At 31.5% G+C, this 27,564-nt stretch overlaps 3 protein-coding genes across 6 annotated transcripts; 1 reads left to right on the forward strand and 2 right to left on the reverse strand.

The window, feature by feature from the left end:
* Positions 1 to 809: 809 nt before the first annotated feature.
* On the reverse strand, positions 810 to 6,104 carry LOC136088288 (uncharacterized). Its single transcript, XM_065811977.1, has one exon. It carries the CDS (start codon positions 6,102 to 6,104, stop codon positions 810 to 812), a length of 5,295 nt encoding a protein of 1,764 aa, XP_065668049.1.
* Positions 6,105 to 7,905: 1,801 nt separating this feature from the next.
* Positions 7,906 to 8,716, reverse strand: LOC100204024 (glutamine amidotransferase-like class 1 domain-containing protein 1). Its single transcript, XM_065814223.1, has one exon. The coding sequence runs from the start codon at positions 8,670 to 8,672 to the stop codon at positions 8,013 to 8,015; it is 660 nt and encodes a 219-aa protein (XP_065670295.1). The 5' UTR covers positions 8,673 to 8,716; the 3' UTR covers positions 7,906 to 8,012.
* Positions 8,717 to 21,360: 12,644 nt separating this feature from the next.
* Positions 21,361 to 25,352, forward strand: LOC136088943 (uncharacterized). Of its 4 annotated transcripts, none has more exons than XR_010642659.1 (7): positions 21,361 to 23,132; positions 23,648 to 23,741; positions 23,842 to 23,972; positions 24,346 to 24,436; positions 24,589 to 24,635; positions 24,860 to 25,019; positions 25,164 to 25,352. XR_010642659.1 is itself a non-coding variant. In XM_065814224.1 (4 exons), exons 1-3 carry the CDS (start codon positions 23,003 to 23,005, stop codon positions 23,939 to 23,941), a joined length of 324 nt encoding a protein of 107 aa, XP_065670296.1. In that variant the 5' UTR covers positions 21,361 to 23,002; the 3' UTR covers positions 23,942 to 23,972; positions 24,082 to 24,184. The 4 variants fall into 4 exon arrangements, 2 of the variants coding, with proteins under 2 accessions (XP_065670296.1, XP_065670297.1); XR_010642660.1 differs by having other exon boundaries at positions 24,367 to 24,436; XM_065814224.1 differs by lacking the exons at positions 24,346 to 24,436; positions 24,589 to 24,635; positions 24,860 to 25,019; positions 25,164 to 25,352 and adding an exon at positions 24,082 to 24,184.
* Positions 25,353 to 27,564: the final 2,212 nt, after the last annotated feature.

Here is a 27,564-nt window from a genome sequence, read left to right on the forward strand (position 1 = left end):
GCATATACTCCTTTTTTTGTAACAGAATTCTGTGATAAATTTTTCACTACCTTCCAGACCAGCTTAAGCTCTGAAACTGAGAGTATTTATGTAGTTCCGATAACAGTGCAAGTTAAAGTTGTTTTCAAGGCTGTCAACACCAGAGGACCCGTGTGCACCAGACACGCGCCCTACCCCTTTTTTCAACTTTTTTTACTCAGTTTTTTTCTTTATTTTTAGTAAGAAAAATTTCAGAATATATATATATATATATATATATATATATATATATATATATATATATATATATATATATATATATATATATATATATATATTCTGAAATTTTTCTTACTAAAAATAAAGAAAATAACTGAGTAAAAAAAGTTGAAATAAGGGGTAGGGCGCGTGCCTTAATAAAAAAGGTAATCTTTTAATCCTATGTCATGATTAAAAGCGATTTCCTAGCAGCAACATAACAATCAATACCTTTTTTATTTAGACACCTAACTGTGCTATTGTGGGGAAATTTTTAATACTTTCCCTGAGACACTAATGATTTCACTCGTTTATCAATTTTATTTTATTTTCATCTGACTGCGAATAAATTATTTACAAATATCACCCTTTTTATATAAAGTTTAGAACCACAAAATAAATAAACTTAATTACAAGTAATTACGTTGGCGTAATTTTCCCATACCTCTACGAAGACCACATCATTTCAAATACATTAATGTTTATATTAAGAAACAACCGCTAATTGTTGTTAGTATCTTGGAAGACGTAATTCACCACACACTCCCCCGATTAAAGCTGAGACTTCGGCTTTAATCAGCCATCTCGTCTTCCATGATGGAACTGATTATTTGTCGTGCATTTAATTTCGCCTGTCTTGGTTCTCTTTTCAAGGTATCCTCTTCGGCCTTGGTTTCTAAATTCTCTTCCGATTCGATTCCGCTTTCTGCCCCACACCCCATTTCCAAGTCGCACACCAACTGAATTGGTCGTTCAATTACATAACCATTTCCAAGACGTATTTTAAAGCCACGAATAACTCCATCCTTCCCCTTAATGTTGTTTTCAATTCGACCAATGTTGAGAAGAGCCTTGTCCTTCACATCGTCTTTTATGAGTACCATACTTCCGACCTCTGGGAGTTTCACGTTACCTCTCTTTTCCCTTACTTGTTGTCGTTCTTCCATTGCGTGCACGTACTCGTTCATCCATCTTTTCCTTAAGTGATTCTTACAACTTTTCACAAACTTGATTCTCCGTAATGCGCAATCATCCCTTGTTATTAAATCGATATCTTCTTCAAGCAAAACTGCCGGTCTACCCCTCATTAATACATTTGGTGTTAATACTTGCTTATCGAATTGGTCACCTTGATAACAAAGTGGTCTATTGTTCATAACGCATTCCACATCCAGCAATACTTCTTCCAATTCAAAGAAGTTTAGGATGCCTTTCCCAATTGTTTTTGACAAACTTTTCTTCATTATCCCTATTAATCTTTCAAACAAACCTCCCCACCATGGCGCTCTTGATAAATTAAACCTCCATTTTATGGCTGTGGTAGCAAGATAGTTTGCGAGATTTTCATCCTTCTTAAGTGTTAGTAACCACTTCCCTGTTGCCACAAACGTTTTTGCGTTATCACTAATCATCATTTGTGGTGGTCCTTTTCTTACAACAAACTCCTTTAAAATTCTCTGAAATTCTCCTGCCGTTAGGTCATGACAAAGTCTAAGGTAGACAGCTCTTGTACATGCGCATGTAAACAGTGCAACATAACATTTTTCAACCAACTTCCCTTGCGCTTTATACTTTAGCGGACCGGCAAAATCAACACCTGTAACCGTAAACGGTTCGATATTTTCAGTTCTAAAACGTGGTAACATTGCTCTTGTTGGCGGTAACAGCGGTTTCACTCTATATCTCTTACATAGATTGCATTCACGAATGACCTTCTTTACAGCAACTCTCAAATTTGGTATCCAAAACCTTTCTCTAATGCTACTCATTGTATCTCCTACTCCCCCGTGTAACGTTTTCGCGTGATGATACTCAATAATTTTTAGAGTTAGTTGAAAACCTTTTGGTACAAATATTGGATTATACCCAGAGACTTTTCCATGACACCTCCAAAGCTGTTTTTCATCCTGTTTAAGTTCCACATTGGACTTTATCGCAACAGCTTCTTGTAGTAACTTAAGATTCACCAACTCCGCTTCTATCATCTCTTCAGCATTCAGTGGTCCTGTTATTTTTTCTTCATTCCGACAATTGTAAATAAACTTTTTTATGAAAGATGATATTCTTATGATTTTCCAATACTTGTGTTTACTCAATATTTCCTTAAATATATGAAGTCCCTTTATTTCTTCTGTTGCCATACTGACGTTCTCTCTTAAATGAATAGTTTCACATAATGCGTTCGGCGTTTCAAATATTTCTGGTTGAATTGGCCAATTTTCTTTGTGTTTTAACCATATAGGTCCATTGAACCACAAACTTGTTAGTTTCTCAGGACTTACTCCTCTTGTTCCAAGATCACTTGGGTTTTCTTTTGTTGGGACATAAAGCCATTTTACTTCTGCATTTAATAATATCTGTTGAACTCGGTTCCTGACAAATTGTGACCAACTGCCCCTTTCTTTTAACCAATAAAGTACTGCAGTACTGTCAACCCAATGATATACTTCAATAATATTATACTTGTTCAATGTCTTCCTAACGTGATTCATTAACTTGCTCAAGGTGTGTGCTGCTACCAGCTCCAGTCTAGGAATACTAAGATCCCTTGGTGCGATCCGTGCTTTCGCTACAAGTAAGTTACTGGTTTTCGAATATCGGTGGCTCACTGCAATGTAGATGCATGCACATACTGCTGATTTACTTGCATCTGAAAATCCATGGAGCTCCATTTCAATACTTCTTTCAGACAGAACGCTCCGCGGAATTGAAATAGTTCTTTTAATTCGTATTGCCTTGATCCAGGTCTTCCATTCTTCTGAAAGTTCATATGGAATTTGTTGATCCCATCCGAGTTTTAACAAGCATAGCCGACTGTATAATATTTTTCCAGTGATTAAAATAGGTGCACTAAATCCCAATACGTCAAAAACACTGTTAATGGCGGATAGCATTTTCCTTTTTGTTATCACTTCTTTATCTCCACTATTGATGCAAGCAGTAAAGTCAATCGATAGTTGATCCGTTTCTTTGTTCCAAGGAATCCCAAGTATTTTTGTTGATCTGCCCTCAGCGTTGCTTTCCAATTTGCTCACGTTGCTATGCCATTTGTGCAGCTGGAACCCAGCTTCCATTAAGATTTGCGTTGATTCATTTTTAAACCTGATAAGTTCATCTTCCGTTTCTCCACCTGCTTGTATATCATCGACATAAGTATCTTCTTCCAAAGCAAGCACCGTTTTAGGATAAATGTCCTTGTATTTTGATATATGCTTTTTAATGGTAGCACCAAGAATGTAAGGGCTTGAACGTGAACCAAAAATCACCCTTGTAAATCGTAAATCCGTTAATTCCATATTCTTCAAGTCCTTATACCAAATTAAGCGTTGTGCGTCTCTATCCATTTCGTGTATTCGAATTTGTAGAAACGCCTTCTTCACGTCAGCTAAAACGCAGAGTTTATTCATTCGATTTCGTACGAGTATGTCAAAAATTAATGGTTGCAGCGATGGTCCCACTTCTAGACAGTCGTTTAATGAAGGTGACTGAGCGACTTTTCTAGCTGAACAATCATAAACAATTCTCATTTTTGTTGACTCGGCATTTTCCTTGACTACTGCTTGATGAGGAACGTAGTGAATAATTTCTCCCGTAGGTTTTTCTGGTGCCATTTCCAATATTCCCTCATTGATCTGTTCCATCATTATTTCATTATACTGTTCTAGTTTTTTAAGTTTTTTCAATCGAGTCGTCACACTTCCCAATCTTTTAAGAGCCAGGTTTCTGTTATTTGGTAGTTTAACAACACCCTTTTTCCACGGCATTCTGGTTTCATAGAAACCTTCTTCGGTTTGATGCAGTTTTTCGCTGAAGTCTTGGTGGAACATTGACTCACTATTTGTGTCCGATAATCCAAGTACTTCTAAACTACACATTTGCTCAAACTCATCACGACCAGTGTTCAATAAGAAACTTCTCTCAATACCTGAACTAAATTGTGTTCGTCTCCCAGAAAGAGTCCATCCCAACATCGTTAATTCGGCTCCGGGATCTTTATCCGGATTTTTTCCGAGAACTACCGGTTCCGTGGTTTTTATTCGCTGATAATCAGCCGCACCGAGTATAATGTGAACAGGTTGAAGTTCGTCACTCCCTTCATCATCGCTAAATTTCAGCCTCCTCAATTTTGCAAAATGCTTCTTAACATCCTTGATCATCGGATTCGGTAAAAAGGTGAGTGTTTCCTTTTCTGCGTTGGCGCATTCGACTTTGATGCTAAATTCCGGTATTGTCGTTGATTCTAGCGTAACCTTATATATTTCCACACGCTTGTCCACAGTTCCATAGAGCTGTTCAATACTTTTATATTCCTTTCGTGTAGGTTTCAACTTTAGTTTTGTTATCAAATTCGTACATATATAGGAACTTCCAGCACCCGTATCCAACATTATCCTTACTTTTTCACCATTTACTTTTGCGATCACTGTTGGGTGAATAGTTGTGCTTGCATTAAGCACCGTTCCCATGTTTTCTTTTTTATTTTCAATGTTACCATCCATTGTTGCGTTCCTATCTTGACAAATGGACGTGTGATGTTTTTTGTTGCACTTTCTGCATCCTCTTGATTTACAATTTACCGCCGAGTGTCCGTAACCAATGCAGTTGTAACATAATCTTTTGTTTGTTAAAATCTCCCTGCGTCTTGCAACAGTTAGTACTTTTGTACAATCTTCGCTTTTGTGATTTTGTAACCCACAGTAGACACATCCATGCTTTCCACTAGTTGCCCTGGTTTCTTTGTCATAAAGACTGCCATTGTATTGTTTAAACGTAGTGCTTCGATGTTCATAGGGCCTTGACTGAACGTTCGTGTTCTTTTTATCGCCCTTTGTTTGTTCGTCGCTTGAGTTAAAAGTTGAGTTCAACGGATTCCTTTCAATGTACCTTTGCAACTTTTCGACAAGTTGCTCCAGTCCCCATTCTCCCCATCCATCATCGTTTTGTGTAAGTATTTCACGAACTGGTCCAAGTTTATCCATCAATGAATACACGAATGATTGAGCCGTTTGTAGTTTCTGCATAGTTTTCAATGTTCGTACAGTTCTTGCAAGCTTGTTGTAAAAGTCGTGAACTTCTTTGATTTTGTACGAGCTATGTATAGCCGTCAATCCTTCCAAATCTTTAATCATTGCTTTGTGAACCCAAATATCTTTTCCGTAAGTTTCTTGTAGTATGCGTTTAGCTTCATCGTATCCTTCCAACGAATGAGGTAAACCAAGTATATCCTCCCTGGGCTTTCCTTCGACAAGTTCCAGCAAGTAGTTGAATTTGCTGATGTTCGATATGTTTGAGTTGTCAACTTCTACCGTGAATTGATTCCAAAATCGCAACCAGTCTTTATAATCGCCATTAAATTTTGTAATTGTGTACTTTTGAAGTTTGACAGATTGTTTAGTAGCTTCGTTTTCGTTTCCAAGAGATTTACGCAATGTTTCTTTCATTTTTAGTTTCTTTAAATACCATTCTTCTTCGCTTTGAAGTTTTCTCAATGAGGCTTGTTCTGCTTCTTTTTGAATCGTTAACTGCTGTTCCACTTTTTGTTTTTCATACTCAAATTTCCTGACGCATTCGTTTTTATTTATCGAATCCAACTTGTCCACCATTTTGTTTTTGATTTCAATTGCTGCTTCTACTTCCATTACTGGTTTCGAAAGCCATTCTTCAACTGAATCGATGCTTTCGCCGTCGTCAAGTATTTTCCTGGTCAGCTCATCCTTTGCCATTTCAAATCTTCCCAATAAATTTGTTATTTTGTCCAGCGCCAAGATTATGCTTGATTTGTCGCCATTAATCGTGTTGCGTTCTATGTTTTTAATGTTTATTCTTATCATGCTGACTTCTCTTTGGTAAATTCGCTCTTGGTCCATTCTTTACTAACTCGTAGGTTTCGTAGGTCCTGGCAGGGTCGCCACCTTTTAGTGTGGGGAAATTTTTAATACTTTCCCTGAGACACTAATGATTTCACTCGTTTATCAATTTTATTTTATTTTCATCTGACTGCGAATAAATTATTTACAAATATCACCCTTTTTATATAAAGTTTAGAACCACAAAATAAATAAACTTAATTACAAGTAATTACGTTGGCGTAATTTTCCCATACCTCTACGAAGACCACATCATTTCAAATACATTAATGTTTATATTAAGAAACAACCGCTAATTGTTGTTAGTATCTTGGAAGACGTAATTCACCACACTATAACCAACACAAACAACTTTATTACTAAATTCATGAGACAGTTCTTTTGTGTGTGTGTGTGCGTGTATGTAGTTATTAAGGTGCTAACAGAAGAGTAGAGCTCCCCGAACGGAAGAAAAGAGTTTCAGGCTTCCTTCTTATCAATGCCGTTTAATGGGCTTATCATCTAAAAGATTAAATAAGATAGTTAAATAGACGTCAAGAAAAAATCTAAGTAAACATATAATTTTTAATTTTTTTGAACATAATATTTAGCCGTTGAAGAAATTTTACAACTTACATAAATTTACAAAGAAAATTAATGGCCGGAGCAAGAAGAAAACATTATTTTTGTCTTGTTGCCGAGTATCGTATTACAATATATATTTTCTACAAAATGTTTTTCAAGAGTATAAAGTATAATCAAAGAAATAAGAAAAATGTTTACAAAAATATTGACATTAAAATAAGATCGTCTTAATTAAAAGTAATACCATAATTAAATTTGATAAAACAAAAAATAAACAGCTAAAAAAAAAAAAAAAAAAAAAAAAAACCGATAAATGATTATGTCAGTAATTATTTGGTTTTTGAACTTACAGAGTAATCAAATTTAAGTTTTATTGATTTTAAAAGAAACAAGATAAATCAACATGTGTGTAGTAAACATTGCTTTAATTTAATTTTAAACCGATTAAGTAAAAAATTCTTCACGGCAACAATGTTTGAAAAACTTTTCCACAAAAATGGCTTGCGATTCTGAATTGAATAAGAACTCAGTTTTAAATAAGATTTAGGTACAACAAAGTTGTTATGGAAAATCTTGTAGAATACTTACGGTGTATTTCTTCAAAATAAGTTTTAAAATCTTTATAAAAATAATCCGTAAAAGTAGGTCGAAGTTAAGAATATTTAATGCACCAAGTCTAATGCCTCTACTTATTACGATTGAAACCTTTCAATTGTGCTCATCAAAAATGATTATGAGTTTTTAACAATTGAGGGGACAAACAACACTAACAAAAATGTAACTTTGCACGTCATATATGTATATATATATATATATATATATATATATATATATATATATATATATATATATATATATATATATATATATATATATATATATATATATATTCAGCAAATGCATTTATTTTGTAGGCGATATTAATTTAGACTTGCTTGATTATGTGGTAGGTTGTCAATGTAATATTGTTTGATTTAAGATTAAACTTTTAAATTATAAAAATTGTTTTTATAAAATTTCGTCTTTGAAAAAAATATTTTGAAATACTTCCGGTTTATGATTATGATTTAATAACTAGTAAAAAATTTAAAAACTACTTCCCCCTCATTCCCATTCTAGCTTGAACACTATTTCCTAATAATTCTAAATCTGAATGTCTCTATCACCCTAAATCTGAATATCTCTAGTTTAAAGAATCTTTAAACAATGCCAATAAAACAAAAAGCATAACAAAAAATTTATGAATAACGTTTCCTATATATCTTCATTTGGACATCTGAAAAAAAACTTTTGTAAAAATTTTCAAAAAATTAACAAAGTAAAAAATAATAAACAAGAATAAAACTATTTGCCCTTTCCCTGGCGCGCATTACATAATAATATTAGGTTTTGTACTGCAGAAAGTGTTGATGAATCGTTCTGTCCTGTTATAAGGTACCTATCAATTATGACATGTGTACAGTTTGGCTTGCTTTTACTGTAGCAAGCATCATTATCTTTAATAAAATCTTCCAAAATAATAGGTAAACTACTAAAATTATCCAAAATACTTAATTCTAGCAATGATGGTGCAGTAAGAGAATATTCTTTAAATAACCATTCATTGTTTATTTTAGCCGAGCATAGTCCTGCAACTCCGTGCCCAACAGCACATATAGGCTTATTGTCATCTATAAACGAAACTAAGCAGCTACTAAGAGCTGAACTTGTAGCTAAATCGTAGAGACAGCCAAGACCACTGGGAATTAAAATCGCAGAAAAGCTTGATGCATCAACTTCTTCTAACTTAGCTGGAATCGAAAAAGGTTTCGATTTAAACTCTTTTAACCACCTGTTGCTGTTATCATCAATGTTGGTAAACTCTATAGGGTTGCCATTTGGTGTGACAATCGAAACATTAAATGCTGAATGAATAAGGGTAAATGAATGTATAAATGATTGTGCTGACACACCAGAGATTGATCCACTGCAAACTATCAAACAACTAGATTTTTTGGTAGTCATCTGAAAAATTTTTATATACTATCTTTCAATTACAAAAATAAATAAATTTGAATTACAATAGTAATATTGAAATAGTAATATTGAAAAATATTCATAGCTAACAGCCTAAGTCTATGGTGTAAAATAGATAAGTAATACAGATACTCACATTCATAATTTTATATATAACTATGCATGCATATTTAGAACTTCTCTAATGTCACACTGAAATAGCCTGTTGCTGGGGGCTTCAGTACATACATCAACTATCTTATAGCTTGCTGTTGCAAAGGAGTGCCGCTACATTAACTTAGGTTTTAACATAAGGCAGCAATCTATTGTTTTTTTATTTTTTGTTTTTTTCTTCTGTCATGTCAGGGTTGATATAGCAAAGCCATATAATACAGCTAGTAAAAATTATATGGCTTTGCTAAGAAAAACATACAAATAGTTAATAGTCTGTTTGAAAAAATTTATTATTGCAAAATTAGTTTATTGAGTTTAATTAATAACTTTTTAATAGTTTTGTAGTGTTGTAAGTTTTGTAAAGCTTGTAAAGTTAAATAAAAACATTTTTAATTGAGAATATTAATTTAAAACAAATAATAATGTAAAAAAAAATAAATAATTAACTTTTTTTTTGTACTAAATAGGAAAAAAAACATTTACATGAGCTTAATTTTTTTGAGTTTAGTTTCTTTATTATCTTTGGGAGTGTGAAGTAATGCAAAATTCTTTAAAATGATGTTTGCCATTGTTCTAAATCAACTATAAAATCTATAATCAACTCTGAAAAAGTAATAGTACCCTAGACACTTTCTTGATCTATTTTAGGATAAGATTTTAGAGTTGCAACTGTCTCTTCACTAAATAATTGTAAACAAGTGTAATTTGCTGTTCTATTGGTTTAGGATTTATTCATGTTTCAGTCAACTTAGATAACTTTTTTCCAAGTCTATATAAGTTAACTAAACAAGTTTTTTTTTTTTTTTTTTAAACATCTTCGCTTCCAACAAGGCTGCAAGCAGCCACTAATTAAAGTTGGAAGTTACTGAAAAAGAAAAGATGAAGATTGTAGAGCAAGATAACGATTGACAGAAGACTTAAAAGATTGCAAATTATATGAGTCAGGAAAGCAAGATGAAGGAAGCGAATTCCAAAGAGCTGATGTTCGAGGAAAAAAACTAGATGAATAAGCGTTTTTGGAGCACTTAGGAACAGTCACAGAAAAAGGATGACACTTAATTGAATGACGAGTAGCACGCGAATGAATTATAGTAGATGGCACAAGAGACGATAGCTCTTTAGAGCAGTGCCCATTATAGTATTTGTAGAAAAGAGAAAGAGAAGCAACTTTACGACAATGTGATAATGGTTGGAGGTTGGCTGCAAGAGCAGGTCCAACTATGTTTACAACGTGTTTTTGCACCTTGTCTAAAAGAGAAAGGGCATCATTAGAGGATCCGCCCCAGATATGGCAACAATAATCCATACAAGGCCGGATTTGAGATTTATAGAGATAGAGAATAGAATCCGAAGTAAGAAAGTGACAAGCTCGAAAAAGAGATGCAACCTTAGCAGATGCTAATTTTGCAACTGATTTGATATATGGTTTCCAAGAAAGATTGGAAGTAAGAGTTAATCCTAGAAGATGAAGAGTAGGTGACTCATCGAGTACATCACCGTTCATAAATATAGGAAGATCTAAATTATTGCGATAACGATTGGCTGAAAAAAATTGAGTTTTATCTGAATTAAAGTTCACCAGCCACTGTGAGCCCCATGCTGTAGCAGAAGTGAGATCCTTTTCAAGCTCAAATGCCCCCTCCAAGCAACCAGAGGGTGTTGGTTTTTTATCACGACAAGAATAAATGGTAGTGTCATCAGCAAACAATGCCACCTTAGATGAGAGAATATCTGGAAGATCGTTGATGTAAATTAAAAAGAGTATAGGGCCAAGGATAGAACCTTGAGGAACCACTGAAGTTACAGAATAAGAAGAAGAGTGCTGTCCATCAAGGACAACTTTTATACTACGATTGAAAAAGAAGGATTCAATAATCCTAAAGATGTTGCCAGATACACCATAAGAAGAAAGCTTATGGAGAAGACCAGCATGCCAAACTTTATCAAAGTTTGGCATGCTGGTTTTCTTAACCTCTCCACAGAGCCTTCAGGCCTTAACCTCTCCACCTTTATCTAATGCACGATAAAACCTGTCAGTTATTACTGTTAACAAATCAGTTGTAGAACGAGAAGATCGAAATCCGTATTGATGGTCGGAAAGTAAGTGATTAGATTCAAGATGAGAAATTAAGTGTTTGTTAATTAAAGATTCAAAAACCTTGCTTATGATAGGAAGAAGACTTATGGGACGGTAGTTAGACGAATTCGATCGCTCTCCAGAATTTTTGAAGATAGGGATAACAGATGCCGCTTTCCAGCAGGCTGGAAAGCAAGACTCTAATAAGCAATTGTTGAATAGTTTCGAGAGTATAGACGACAGCTCCGGAGAACACTTCTGCAAGACAATAACAGGTATGTTGTCCGGGCCACAAGCTGTAGAAGAGTCTAGGCAGGAAATCACTTTAGATACAGATGCTGGAGTGATATGAATGTCAAGCAATGGATCAACCTGTTTGTTGGCAATATCAGGTAGAAAGCAACTAGTGGAATCAAGAGATGATATTGATGAAAAGTTTTTAGCAAACAATTCAGCTTTGTCTTGGTGAGGTGACAAAGTCTGAACCATACAAGAGAGGTGGAATTATTGATTTGCCCTTATTATTGATATTATTAAAGATTCTCCAGAAGTCACGAGAGCCTAATTTTTGAGATGAGATACGAGATTTCATGACCTGAGAATATCGGGTTTTGGCATTAGACAAAACCTTTTTACAATTGTTTCTAACAGTAATAAACAGACGTCTGTTTTCTGGAGAATTGTTTTGCTGATAAATATGGAAGTAACGGTTTCGATAAGCAATCGCAGCAGCACAGTGTGAAGAAAACCATGGAGGAGAGTGAGGCTTGACCTGGAATCGTCGAGAGGGAATAAAAGATTCCATGCCAGCCAGAATCCACGAAGTTATGTAAGAAGCACATTTGTCGACAGAAAGACGAAAGATTTCTACCCAAGGGCCATCACCAAGAAAATCACGGAAAGAATCCCAGTCAGCTTTACTGTAGTTGTAAGAGGTTCGATAATAGGGGAATTCAGGTGATGAAGAAGAATGAGATATTAGTTTTAGAGAGATCAAACTGTGATCAGAAACACCTAAGGGTGAATGTGGAGAAACTGAGCACTGACTAGGATCAGAAACAAGACATATGTCGAGTAGTGAAGCTAAATGATTCGGGTTGTCTGGAAAGCGAGTTGGAAAGTTGACTATTTGAGTTAGGGATTGAGAAAGGCAAAAGTTGTGGGCTTTAATGCCTGCCGAATCACTGATACTAGAGCCAAGCCATTCAGAGTGGTGAACATTAAAGTCACCAACAACAACTATATTAGCAGATGGATAAAGAGAGAGGGCTTGGTCAATATGATCAGAAATAACGTCAAAAAGTGTGCAGTCTTGAGATGAAGGAGAGCGATATAGAACAAAGAGAAAGGCAATAGAGTGAAGTGGTGCTAAACGAAAGCACATAAAAGAATAGTGTGTGGATTTAAACCTAGTTTCACGACAAATGGGTGAATTCTTACGGATGTAAATGCCCAGGCCAAGCATGTGACTATTGGAGTCTTTACGAATTAGAGGAAGATAACCATCAACACTAAGATCACAAGATGAGACAGCTGAACTCAAATTAGTCTCACAAAGAGCAAGTAGGTCTGGTGAACTTTGCAAGAGATAAGGCTCAACAGAAGAAAAGTTACTTCGAAGACCGCGAATATTAGTGAATGATAGGTTTAGAGAATTTGGTGATGATGATGATGGTTTTTTGTGTTTTATAGTTTTTGGTACTTTATTCATTTTTAAATTAGATTGAAGAACTTGATTCAAAGTATAGATAGTACTCAGAACACTGTTTAATAGCCCAAGCAATTGTCTCATTACTACTAATAAACTCTAAGCCGTAACAAAGGGCTCCAAATGTGGCCTCCGCAATGCACACCAAAAGTACAAACAGGGACACCATCCCTGCGCAACATGGCACTGTTAATACTTTGATATTTTACAGCTGTTGATGGAATCAGCCTCTCTGAGAGCTACCCCAGAGTTCGGGAAACCTGACTACCAGCCGGCCTCAGAACCATAAAACTGAGTTTTAGAGCTATACCCTCATTAGGAGATAATAGAATGAGTTGCCTAGTCATAAAAACAGAGACACAAGCAAAACCCATGCATTGAGTCAAGAAGATCCAGCATTCAACATCCTAAACTGGAAACAATGTATTAAAAATACATCTGCGCCAGCCTAATAGATGAAGAAGGGGTGCGAAGCTGGTCAACAGATAGAATCTGTTTACCCCTTAAGTCTTTGCCTAGGAGGCCTTCTACAAGACAGTAGCCGGGTGCATTTAACATCTGCCCAAGATGAGTATTTTTATCTATATAAGTCTATATAAGTTAACTAAACAAGTCTATATAAGTTAACTAAATCTCTCTTATTTGCAAAATTAAGTTATTTCATTATAAATAAACTGCAACTGACCTAGTTTTTTTGTCAGCCAATTGTCTCTTATGCACTTTAAAAGATGGGCTTAGTCATAAAACATTGACATAACCAAGGTGTTCCATCTACTGTTTTGAATTTAGAAAAAAAGATTTGTTTAACTTTATTACCATCAGGAATAATTGCAATTACTTTACCATTATAGATTGAACTATCTATGATGTCTACAATTAATTTGCATAGTGGTCTAGTTAGAAATCTGATGTTAGATTACTAACTGGTAAAACTCTTGCTAAAAATTCAGGTCCACCATAAAGACTTTTGAGCATAAATGAACAACAGTAGTATTAGTAGTAGTAGTAGTAGTAGTAGTAGTAGTAGTAGTAGTAGTAGTAGTAGTAGTAGTAGTAGTAGTAGTAGTAGTAGTAGTAGTAGTAACTTAAAATGATTCTGAGCTATCAAACCTCAAGGTTTGATAGCACAGAACTTAAAAAGACTAAATCATTATGAGAATTTATTTTTGAAGCTATACGAGTTATATATAACACGTATAACTTCAAAAATAAGATCATAAAACCCAAATAATATTTGAGATGCTCAAATATTATTTGGGTTTTATGATCCTCATCTTTTACTTTTAGCGATCTAAGAGCTTCATTTAAAGCTGATTTTGTATTAAATGAAGTTATTCTGTTATTTGAAAGAGGTTTAACAGTACATTTTGAGCCATAATGAAATGCTTCAAACATTAAGCTTTGAATTATTATCATCAAAAATAGCGGAACTCCACAGCTAAATACTAAAGACTGGATAAAAACAGAATTGTTTTGCTTGTAAGTAAAGATATCATTTTCAGTAGGTGTTTTACAATATCTTTAAATTTTCAATTATCAATTATTTTATACTCTTCAAATTCATCTTTTGTGACACCCTTGAAGAAGATATCAAAAAAGATGAAAAGTTTTTCTCATTTTTGGTGGTGGAGAGGATAGCCAACTTTTAGAGATATTTGGAAACACTGATGGAGGATTAATTGGTCTCAATTTATCATAATATAAAGTTAACTCAGCTTCATCTGGCCAATGCATTTTACAAACAACACTATAATTTGTTAAAGTACTGTACGTGGGGCAAAGCAAGGGATACTCATAAAATACTTGCTTTTTTCAGATACTTCACAAGGAAATTGGTATACAGATATTTTAAAATTTGAAGACTTACAATTTAAGCAACAGTTTGGTACACAGCATTTTAAAGGCATCATAAATTGTTTAATTTTAATTTCTTTGAGAACAGCAGCCAATATTTTACAATATCAATTGTAAAATATCGACCGACAAATAGCCTGACTCGCGACGGAGTGTTGCTACATCAACTATCTTATAGTCTGACTCGCAAGGGAGTGCTGCTACATTGACTGAGGGTTTGGTTGGGGCAGGCAGTCTATCAAGTATCAAAAAAAAAAAAATTCCGGTCTTGCATTATAATTTTTACTTTTTGTCAACAAAATACGGAAAAACTTTCTGACAACCAGTTAGGGGTTATATATATATATATATATATATATATATATATATATATATATATATATATATATATATATATATATATATATATATATGTATGTATATATATATATATACATATAAATATATATGTATATATATATGCGGTAGTGGTGTAGTGGTAGAGCGCTCGCTTCGTAAGCGAGAGGTTCCAAGTTCGATTCCCACCACGTCTCTGGTAGTACCGCGCTCAACTTGTTTCTCCGCGCAGCGGCCTTGTTCGTCAAGGTTCGTGTTTCGGAGTTATAGAGTTCAGAGAGGGTGATAACCACAAGTAGCCTCCTCATCTGTAGTGGCCTTCTTGGCTTTGGGGAGGTGAATTATTTAAAAAAAATATATATATAGAGATATATATATATATATGTATATATATATATACATATATATATATATATATATATATATATATATATATATATATATATATATGTATATATATATATATATATATATATATATATATATATATATATATATCCATATATATATATATATATATATATATATATATATGTATATATATATGTTAGGGGCTATTCTGAATGTAGGAAATTGCAAAAAAACAATATTTGACGTAAATACATTAAAAAAAAAATTATAAGGTCCTCAATTTGGGTGGCACCCAAACCGGCGCACAAATATGGTCAGTACTGTCAAAAAATATATATATATATATATATATATAATAAATACCACAGGTTGATGTTTTGATATATAATTTTCTAGAGATCTGAGTTTTTGAGATCTAAACTTTTTTAGCCTAATAAAATATTAGTTTTAAAAGATAACATTGCTGAGTAAATTAACTTTGCTAAAAAAATGATTTGATCATATATATGATTCAGAGGTACAGAATAAGGGCGCAATTTAAATAGCACACCCTGTTAAAGAATTATCATTTTGTCCCTTTGCTATAAAAATCATAGAAGTTCTTTGTATAAATAGTTAAGAAAACTTTGTTTGAGATAAATTAAACATAATTATTAAATTAAAATTAAAGTAAATTGCATATTAATTTCATGACATTCGTATCTTGACCATGACATTAAACTAATCCTCTATTGAGGCACATAAGGGTCTATAGCCATGATAAAGGCAACTTACTTAAAAAAAAGTTCTCTATTTTTCAAATGAGTTTTTATTATACTACTAAAATTATACTTCTTATTTAAAAAATTATAATACTTATTATAATTAAAACTAATAATAGTAATCAAAAATAATAAAAACCAAAATTTTACAAACTCAATTTTTTTTATTGGCATGGAATCAAATACTCATTAGATTGTTAGGTACTAAAGAGAGAAATGCAATTAATATTTGATCAATACGTATATTTCTTTTCATGTATGTATGTATGTATGTATGTATGTATGTATGTATGTATGTATGTATGTATGTATGTATGTATGTATGTATGTATGTATGTATGTATGTATGTATGTATGTATGTATGTATGTATGTATGTATGTATGTATGTATGTATGTATGTATGTATGTATGTATGTATGTATGTATGTATGTATGTATGTATGTATGTATGTATGTATGTATGTATGTATGTATGTATGTATGTATGTATGTATGTATGTATGTATGTATGTATGTATGTATGTATGTATGTATGTATGTATGTATGTATGTATGTATGTATGTATGTATGTATGTATGTATGTATGTATGTATGTATGTATGTATGTATGTATGTATGTATGTATGTATGTATGTATGTATGTATGTATGTATGTATGTATGTATGTATGTATGTATGTATGTATGTATGTATGTATGTATGTATGTATGTTTATATTAAACTGTGATTAACACAAACGCAAAAATAAAATAAAATTTATACGAATAAAGGTTCTTATAACTATATATATTTTAAATTCCATTTTTTTCCATCCAATAATAAGTTCTCTAACTATCACTGTTGCGTTGATTTTTACGCATTTTCTGATTTTTGATTTTGCCAAAATGAAAAATCAAAATTTTTGACTTAAGTTACATTTTACTTTCCCAGTTATTGTTTTTATCGGTAAATTAAAAACTTAGTAACCGTATTTTTACGGATGCCAAGTTTTCATAGCTTTTAATTTAATTTATTCATACGATCAACTTTTGGCATTGTTCAGGCGTAATGGCGGCCCAAGCAGCCTTTATTTCCAAAATCGGTCTAAATTTGTTGTAGTTGATCGATTTATGTTGTTGTCAACTTCCTTCCACAAATTTTCTATCGGATTAAGTTCTGGTTACTGTGCAGGCCGCTCCAAAACATCAATCTTGTTGGCGTTAAACCACATTTTAACACTTTTGGCGGTGTGCATGGAGTCGTTGTCTTGTCGGAATTTCCAAGCCAAATAAAGATTTTCCTTTTCGCGTAAGCGACTTTTGACAGTGCTGACTGACTCGTAAATTTCCTGATTCGACTTGTAACAGCTAATTGACTTTCAAATTTACTGATTAACTTGTCATATTAATTGATTATCTTTAATTCTAGGTGCGCCAGCAAAAGGATTTAGCTTAGCGATTCGGACAATGGCTGCGTCTTCTCTGGGGGTTGTCTTTTGTTCGCTAGACTTGCGTTTTTTGTTGCTTAATGAACCAGTATTAGTATATGGAACTTTTTTAACAATACTTTATTATGCTAAGGAGCTCTATGAAAAGATTGAGGTGGTATTCCACCATCGTTGTCTTCTTTTAGTCCCAGTAAATTGTTTTTAAAAATATTTTAATTATCATATTTTTATAATTATCAAATATTTAATTATATTTACTATGTGTAACTTATTTGTAATTTTTTTTTACATAGACACTATGTAAAAAAAAGTATTATATTTTATTTGAATATTTTGTTTGGATAAGACACTAGGTCTTATCCAAACAAAATAATTTATTCAAAAATCTTATAAATGCTTTTATAATAGTCCGTAAAAAATTTATTAATAATTTTAAATAGCAAAATTAAAAAAGAACTAAATTAATTAACTTTATTTGGAGTTTTAAAATCTCAACGCAAATGTCACGCCTACCCTGAATAAAGAAAACAAAGTCCAGACTTAAAACTACAAGCTGGTGTCTCACCTATACCGTGCAAGGTGACGGAAAGAATTATCTTTGGATTGGATAATGAAACACTGTGTACAATCTAATATCAAACTGTCAACATAGTTTTGTACATCACAAAGATTGCTTACAAACCTGATTAAACCCCGTAACATTTTAACGAAAGCAGTTTACCATGGAGAAGATACTAGTTGACATAATTTTAGATGACTTTGCTAAAGCATTTATCACAATGTCACACAACAATTTCTTTATAAAATTAATGCCAATGAAATATGAGGCCAGCTATTTAACTATATTTCTATTTGGCTAATGGACAGCAATGAGTAAGAGTTAGAGAATAAACGTCAAAGTGAAAAAAGCAGACGAGTGGCGTCCCTCAAGGATTACTTTTTGCATCACTGCTATTCGTGTTCTCTATCAATGACTTACCCGACTGAATTTATAAACATACCAAATTATACGCAAATGATGGCAAGATCACGAGTTATCGATGTCAATGAACTTTCCTCTGAATATGAAAAACTGCAAGCGGACACCAACAGCGTCGTAAACTGTTTGCACAACTGTTTGGAAAAACTTAAAAATTTTGTAGGTTCTTGGCTATGTAAAGTTTGTGAATATGACTCTACGTAACTTAAAGCTTAAGCAAAACTTACGCAAACTTTACGCAAATATTGGACTTACGAAAGTGTTGAGAATCCACACCCAGTACTTTAAAGACGTTGAGTTTGGTGAACCGAGAAGTTAATTATGTCAATTTTGCTGTTAATTTTGTATTGTTCAATAAAATCTCCTCTTGCTCGTCGTTTGCTTAGCGTTGTTAGGTTTAATCTTGATAGTCGCTGATTATAGGGTAGGTGCTTCATGCTGTAGATGTGTTTCTTGGTCAGTGTTTAAATTGCTAGATTTCAGCTATATCTTGAGCATACATATGGTGACCATATCTAGGTACATGGCTAGTAATGCGAATTCTAAGTGTTGACAAACGTATGAAATATACAATGTGCGCCCTAGTAATAGACTGCGGCCTAGAAAAGCACTTTTGAGCATGTCAGTCATACGGTTGCCAGCTTATGCGGCCGTTTATACTTGTTTTCTGAATTATTAACCATCAGTCATTACAACATCTGAAACTCGTTCAGATGGTTTGCACAATAACTGGTGCAGTTAACCAAAAATGTTGTTTATTGTGTAGATTGCAATTTATTTTTAGGCTGTTGTTGTTGCGACCGGTGTGCATGACTTTACACTTTGTTCAATTTTGTTCAATAACCCCGATTATTTTTCTTCGTTCAATAACCCAAATTATTTTATTGTTGTCTGTATACATTTTGAATCGGTGCATCATTTTGTCTGGTAGATCATTTATTTAGTTAAGAAATAGTAGTGGTCCGAGAACAGATCCTTGTGGCGCACCAAGGAGATTTTCATTCAGATAAGTTATTAACTAGGGTTGCACGTTGTTGGCGGTTGGTCAATCAGCTCTCAAACTATTTGTACAAGGTATCTGTCACCCTTTTCACTCAGTCACCCTCAGTCAATTTTAAATCTTATTTTTTCCAATTACCGCTATAATGCTAACTGGGTAAACAAAATGCGAAAATGTAACCTTTGTCAATATGACCCATAAAATCTTTTTTTTTTTTAAATAAAAATTGTATTGGTCTTTTCAAATGGACCTTTAAACTCTGTGACTAGCATTTGCATAGATAAATTATATTAGATGTGGATTGCTTTGAATGCGTTTCTTGAGAAAAACTAAAATTGATAATAAAATTACAGGTCTTTTTTGACAAAGCTTCCTACATTTTTTTAAAATTTATTAACTTAACTAGTAAACACATAAACCAATATTTTGATTCTCATTACTCAGTATAACGATAAACTCGATAAACGATAACGATAAACTCGCCTCGGCAAGTAGTTAATACGATACCGCTTTATGCAGTATTGACACATATTTGTTGGTAATGTTTGTTTGCTTTTTGTTTTTTATAACAGTATATATTTTGCTGTTTATATAAAAATAAAATTACAAATGAGTTACACATAGTAAATATTGGTAATTGAAATATTTTTAAAAGCAATTTACTGGAACTTAAAGAAGACAAGGGTGATGGAATACCACCTCAATCTTTTCATAGAGCATAATAAAGTATTGTTTAAAAAGTTATGAGAATCCATTAAAAATATATAAATAATAAAATAATCTACTAATAAGAAAGTAAATAAGTTTTAACAGTTACATAAATATTTTCGCAATGGCTATTTTGCAAATGAAATTATTCAAATAATTAGAAGTATTTACGAACATATACATTAAGATCTAATAACTAATACATTAAAAGATAAATATATAATAACCCTCTAAAAAATGAAGCGTTGATTTGATGTTGATCAACGTTGATTTTGCGTTGACATTAGCGATCAACGGCGATCAACTATAAATGGATGTTGTAGCAACAGCAATGTTATCAACAGCAAATCAACGTTTATTTACAAACACTGAGCGTTCGTTGATTTACTGTTGACAAAAAACAAATTTATTGAGCTGTTTACTTACAGCAATTTGCTGAGCAAACAGCATGTTCTGCTGGGATTTTTTTGTTATTTTTGGTGGTAATAAACGTTTGTTCAAATTTTAATTATATTATGGTACCGTAATATAATTAAAACCTTTATAGATGGATAGAGTAAATGGATTGATAAAACCTATGAAATGAATATAAACTTTATTGAAAAACATATATTTTGTTAAGTAATTATATTTTCAGTTCTTGAATAAAGATTATTCTATTGAAATTAGGGTAGTTCTTTAACTATTTGAGGATAATAGAACATCTTAATGTAAAAATTTTAACAATTTAAAATAAAAAAGTCACAACTTAGCAGCAATTTGGCTTATTAATGCTTATTATAATAACATTGCTATTATCATAGCAAACTAGTAATGTTTATGACTGCAAGTATTTGCCTGATAAATTCTGACTGCAAACTAAAATCATATAGTACAAAATGCAATTTAATTTAAATTGGTTTTTTCTGATTTCTTTTGAAGATGTGCACAGCGATATATTTATGTTTTCAATCACTTTGCCTGTTTGTTTAAGTAAAGTTTTAATCTTATTATGGTGATGTTGACAACATTGCAGTTGAAAGTAGTTTATACAGTAGTATTGATACTCTCACTTCAACAAAAGATTTTTTATATGAGTGGTCATTAAAATACTGTATAAAATATGATGCTTTAAATGCACTTTTATTTCACTTAAATAAATTTACTCCATCTATACCAAAATGCAGGCAGACATTACAAAAATCTCTTCAAAAAGTTAATGTTTTATATGTCAGTGGAGGCGATTATATATATCTTAGAGTTGAAAGTGCAATTGATTATTATATATCAACAGTTGGAAATAAGGAAAAGCTTGATCTAATTGTAAGTATTGATGGTGCACCTATGTACAATAGTATAAAGACTTCCATTTGGCCTATACTATTTACAATTAACAGAAAAGAACCATATGCTGTTGAGTACTTTAAAGATTTTATTCTTGATATGAAAAAATTTCAAATTAATGGGTATAAACAGCTGCATGTGACTATTAAACTTCGCACTGACATGGCTTTTAAAAATAATTTGTATAAAGAAGAAGGTCACCAACTTGACAAGAGTCTTTCTCCGCTTGCTCAGTTAAATTTCCCAATGGTAACTGGATTCCCATTGGACTATATGCACCTTATATGTCTTGAGGTAAATAAAAAACTTCTAATAAACTGGTGTAAAGGTCCCCGATGTATTAGAATAAGTTAATCTGTTAAAGACAGTATTTCAAATGAACTCATAAATTTATGAAGTTATACACCATCCAATTTTCAATGTAGACCACACTCTTTAAATGAACTTGAGAAGTGAAAAGCAACAGAGTTTTGATTCTTTCTGCTTTATGCTGGACCTGTTGTTTCAAAAAGGAAAAATAAATAAAACTATGACTTATTTGTTTCTCTTTCAATTGCTATGCACATACTGCTTTCTGATAAAATGGTGAAAAATGAATTGTTGCATTTGCTAAACAGTTGCTTATATGGTTTAATTAGAGAAGTACAAATTTTGTATGGGGAGATCTTGGTAACATACAATGTTCATAGCATGATTCATTTAGCTGATGATTGTGTTAACTTTGGGGAGAGTCTTGATCATCTAGCAGCTTTTCCTTTTGAAAACTTTTTGGGTTGAATTAAAAAAATGGTGCGAAAATCATATCAGACTGTTGCCCAAAAAGTGAATCAATTAGATGAGAGAAAAAAGTTGGATATTTTTCTTAGAGAAAGGAATGGTAAAGAAATTTCTGTCCAAGTGGTAAATAAAAAGATCACATCAAATCTACGAGACAGAGTTTATGTCATTCAAGGCAAAGGGTTTATTTTAGTAGAAGAGGTTTTGGTAGATCTTGCAAAATGCAACACTCTAAATCGTCATTCAGTTCGAAAGTTTTTTCCTAATTGTTTTGAAACATCTTATTTAGACAATTGTTATGTAAATTCATTAGCCAACCTAAAAACAATTTTTCTGAAAAAAAAAAAAAACTTTTGAAAAAAGGCTTGATGATACCTCTTCAAAAAGGTGGTTATGCTTTTTTTTTCAGCGTAGACATTGTGATATTGCTTATGATCACTGATTTCTTGAATTAAAACACAAATTTTGATTATACTTGCAGAGCATCAATTTTTAAAGAATGTCTGTGCATGTGTCATTATGTAAAATTTGTTATAAATTTGTCAAATATATAGTTCATTGAATAATTTTAAAGTGAGTTTAATGCATTTTAATTAAATATTATAAATTTTTTGTGTGAAACAAATACCTGGTATGTTTATAGAAATAATAAAATATTTACGCTGGTGTTTTACATTAATAAATATAAAAAGCGTTTTACAAAGTTCATTGTTTTTAATCTCTAATGTATTTTTAATTTTATTTTGTAACTTATATAAGATTGTTTAGAATTAAATTGCACCAGAATATTGAAATGTTATTTGCCATTGTTTAATTTTTAAATGGAAAAATTAAAGTAGTGGTAGTGATTACTAAAAGTTGGATGAAAAATGATGGGAAAAGCTTCTGGCATTTATTTAAAAGTTCCGCTGCAATTCGTAAAGCTGTCACAACCTTGCAGGCACCAACCTCTGATTGGAAGATATACCCAGCTAGGATTTTATACACTACAGGTTTGCATATTACTATAAAAAAATGTAAAAAAATTGAATTAGATACTGAACTGTATGTTTTGACCAGGGCACTGGAGAGGATAAACATGTGCTGGTGCAAATTTATTTTGGGCCCCCCTTTACAATATGACTATTCTCTCATTTAATATCACTTATTTTAAATCCAATATTCCAACAGGCATTTGTTTGAATTATATGTTCTGAATGTCATTAGAATGTTTAAAGAAGATTCTTAACAATTTTTTTAATCGTTGACAAAAACATTTTTATTTTGGAGTCTTTATAAACAAAAGTTTTTTTAACAATGTTTTTATTTTTTTTTTAAATTTTCAGTGTTTTTTAAAAACTAAAAAATTCATTAATTTTCATGGGTTTTTCATTAAAATTCATTAATTTTTATGCGGTGCACCAACTGCACCCCATTCTCATAGCGCCTGCTTTTGCCGCAAACATTTCAATAATATTTTTTTATTAGATATCGATAAATGATTTTACGTACATAGATTTGTGTTTAGATTTTTATGAAAAAGCTCAGTCACGCTTAGAGAAAACAGCAGATACTTTAAAAATTGAAACTGACACCGAAGAGAAAAAAGGGACAAAGCAAAAGTAAATTTTACTAAAATTATTTTTAAATAAATAATTTTGCAATAAAGAATTACACAAATCATGCACTGTTTTTGTTTAAAAAGTAAAGTTTATATTAAAGGAGAAAGACGGCAATGGCATTCTCTGAAAGTGATGAAGATATTGTGGTTGGTGATGAAGAACTATACAGAAGATATTATTTTGATAGCTCAAATAGCTAAAGAACATCTAACGTGATTCTAAATATAGCAGGTTAACTATTTTTGTAAAAGTAATATAATGGTTTGTTAAAATAAACATGCTTATTTTTTTACTGAATTATAAATGTTTTTAAATCAATATCAACTCCCCATTTACACAGTGAAATAGCAAGCTTTTCAGTTGCTGAAAATAACATTGACTTCTCGAAAGAAACTAATCTATCTCAAGGGAAAATGATGTTTTCTTCAAATATATTGATAAAAAAAAAAGTCCTAATGTTGCTTTTGTTCTAATTAAAATCTGTGTGCGTGTGCAGTAAAAAAATTAATAGAAATCAGAACTATATGTTATAGAATATAATTTTGTTGACAAGTTTAAATAAAATCACTATATAATGTTTAAAAATTTTGTTTAATTTTTGTAGGTATAATTTATCTATACCTAGGTAGAAAATGGCTCTAAAAATTGTGTTTTGGATAAAGAGGATAGCAGAGAAAGACATTTGTCTTGCCAGGGTAAATAAAATTTTTAAGAATGTACATTTCAATGTGTTAATCAAAGTTTTATTTATTTTTTCCATTTAGGTAATTTTTCATGGTTAATTTTTTACAAAATATTTTACATAAATGATAACAATATTATTTATTTTACTACATTTTTTTTTAAGATTTTCAAAAAGTTGCGTTGAGTTGGATGGCAAAAATAGATAAAAAGGTACTACTGTTGCTTTTTATTTTAATATCAAGGATTGCATAATACCCCCACAAATTTTCAAAATTTTGAATCAAATCAGAAAAGTGATTCAAGAGTCAATTTTAAAAATCCATGTATTGAAATTAAGATTAATATTTAATGAAAATTAATATAAATTTCATTCATATAGAATGAACATAATATGTATTCTGACCCTTAAGTAATTTTTATTTTTTTAATAATAGATGAGTTCTCTTAGTCGTTGTGGAGGTAATACTCCATTTAAATTGGCTTTTGCTTTTGGAAAGTTGTTGATGAGCGAGGATGCTGGGGCCTGTTTTAATGTCTCTGGTGGTTCATTGAAGATAAATTTTAAAATATACACCCTGTATCATATGACAGTGGGTTAGAATGGTTTTATGCATTTTTTTAGATTTTTTTTTTTACAGGAAATATATTTTGTTTGCCCTAGTCAGTCATTTATGTAACTATTTGCTATAATTTCTGCAGTTTGATTTTTTTTTAATTTGATTTGAATTTTTGATTTAGATGCGATTACACGACAGCATCATGGTGCAAAAATTTGCGAAGGTTGATCAGGCATTTCGAAATTTTTAAGACAATCAGGAACACGACTCAATCAAAAAGTTTTAAAAATGAACAATGCTGCAAACGCTAAATAAATTGTTTGAAAATGTAAATTTTGTGTTAAATTCAATAAAAAACTTTCTTACTTAACGCAGTGCCTACTTTATTTCATTATTCTTTTGAGTTAGCTTTTAATTGCTCTATCAATAAATTTTTTGCTAAATCCTTTATTTACAGCCTGTTTTTTACAAAACAAATTAAGATATGAGCAATATGTATAAATTTTATATATAAATATTTTATATATGTGCATATATACATACATAATATATATATCAATTATAAATTATTAGAAAATCACTTAACAAAAAATTTTTCAATTAACACAGTGTTTCATCAATAAAAAGACTCATCAGAAATAATGAGTTTTTTTTATTGATGACAGCATTTCTGATGAGTCTTTTTATTGATGAAACACTGTGTTAAATGAAAAAAAAAATTTGTTTAGTGATTTCCTACTAATTTATAATTGCTCTGTTCTTCTAAGAACATTGAGCACTCTATTTTGTAGAATACATTTTAAAGTTGTTTAAATATATATATATATATATATATATATATATATATATATATATATATATATATAAATATATATCAACTACGAAATATATATATGTTTATATATAGATATATAAACATATATATATTTCGTAAATAGTTGATATATATTTTTTTGATATATGCATCAAAAAGCGATATCAAAATGCCGTCGACTATTATAAAAATCAGTGTTGAATCACCAGAAAAAATGTTTGTTGATTAAACGTTGAAAAGCAACATTCGATCAACGTTTTTTGTAAACACCAAATCAACGTTGATAAGTGGCTAACATTTTGGACAAAAAATCAATATGGAATCAATGTTGACGAGAAACATTGAATCAACATCAAATCAACGCCTCATTTTTTAGCGGGAAGTAATTACTATGATTAAAAACCAAAAATAATTTAAAAACTTTTAAAAATAATTTTGCAAATACAAAAATGTTTTTTTGCTCGAAGCTTTACTGAGTTTAATGATTTTACCATATTTGCATTCTCAGCAAACAATTTTAAAGGCATTTTGAGCGGTTCATCCGAGTTTTGATAATCGGTTACTTCACGGATCATTAGTGGCATCCGCTATAAGTGGCCAGCCGATAGCTTTCCATTTATAGTGGCAAATTATCGGCTAGCTTTTTTTGGCGGCTGCCACTAATGGTCCACTAAGTAACTGATGAGCAAAGCTTCAGCAGACCGCTCAATATGCCTGTACAAGCCTACTTAAATTCTGCTATAGAATGTTTGCTGGGTAGTGATTTAGTTTTAAAACTAAAATGCAATGCTTTTGTTGTTAAATGGGTAAAAGAGCGATGTTTTTTTAAAGAAGTTGGCGCAAATTAAAGTACACTGCGCGACATAATGATAAGAGACCCCGAAAATATATATAAAACTCTACTATACATTTATATTATAATAAAACTAATTTTTATTGAAAATGAAAGCAAAGGGTTTACAACAATAAATAACATTTCACCAAATTTATTTTAAAATAAAACTCGCTTTTTATAAAACAAAAATCGTTTTTTCAGCGCGACAAAATTAAAAGATAATTTAACAAAAAACGTTTTATTTGCAAACCGCTGTTGTGGGCAATTACGAATATTTATTCAATGTAAACACCACAGAAGATTATTCAACTGTAAACTGTTGTAAACTGTTAAAAATTTAATTTAGGTTTTTTTTATTAAGTTAAAAATAACAAATTAATTAATAATGGGTCGTACTGCACCGTTAAGTCCAGATAAGAAAAAAGTGCTTTCTAACTTATCGAAAAAGGGTCACTCCGTTAGTTTACATGGCTAGAGCCATGTAACTAACGGAGATCAATATGTTTTCTCCAAGTATCATCTCATAGTAGATCAATATGTTTTCTCCAAGTAATATTCTCATCAAGATAAACACCTAAGAATTTTATAACAGTATCTCTTTTTATTATCGTTTTATCAATATAAATTTGAGGCATATTACTTGGTAAAAAACGTTTTTTTGCTCAGGAGTGAAAGATAATCCATTTTGTTTTTGAACGCCACAGGTTATGCTCAGGGGTTCACTTTGCTGACCATCATTACTATACACAAGTTGTTTTCGATTTGTTAAATAGCTTTTAAACCATTTCAAGATTTTATTGTTTAAACCATAATGTTTAATTTTTTTGATTAAAATTCGGTGATCAACCGTATCAAAAGTTTTTGATAGGTCAATAAAAACACCTAGTGTGTATTGAGATTTTTCAAAAGATTCAGAAATGTTATGTATAAATT

Source organism: Hydra vulgaris, chromosome 12 (genome assembly GCF_038396675.1).
Source record: "Hydra vulgaris chromosome 12, alternate assembly HydraT2T_AEP".
Taxonomy (NCBI): domain Eukaryota; kingdom Metazoa; phylum Cnidaria; class Hydrozoa; order Anthoathecata; family Hydridae; genus Hydra; species Hydra vulgaris.

Coding starts and splice junctions, on each gene's coding strand:
- LOC136088288 (XM_065811977.1), bottom strand. CDS start 6,104: ATGGACCAAGAGCGAATTTACCAAAGAGAAGTCAGCATGATAAGAATA.
- LOC100204024 (XM_065814223.1), bottom strand. CDS start 8,672: ATGACTACCAAAAAATCTAGTTGTTTGATAGTTTGCAGTGGATCAATC.
- LOC136088943 (XM_065814224.1), top strand. CDS start 23,003: ATGAAAAATGATGGGAAAAGCTTCTGGCATTTATTTAAAAGTTCCGCT. Junction 23,133..23,647: donor TAGGATTTTATACACTACAG/GTTTGCATATTA, acceptor ATTTGTGTTTAG/ATTTTTATGAAAAAGCTCAG. Junction 23,742..23,841: donor AAAAAAGGGACAAAGCAAAA/GTAAATTTTACT, acceptor TTTATATTAAAG/GAGAAAGACGGCAATGGCAT.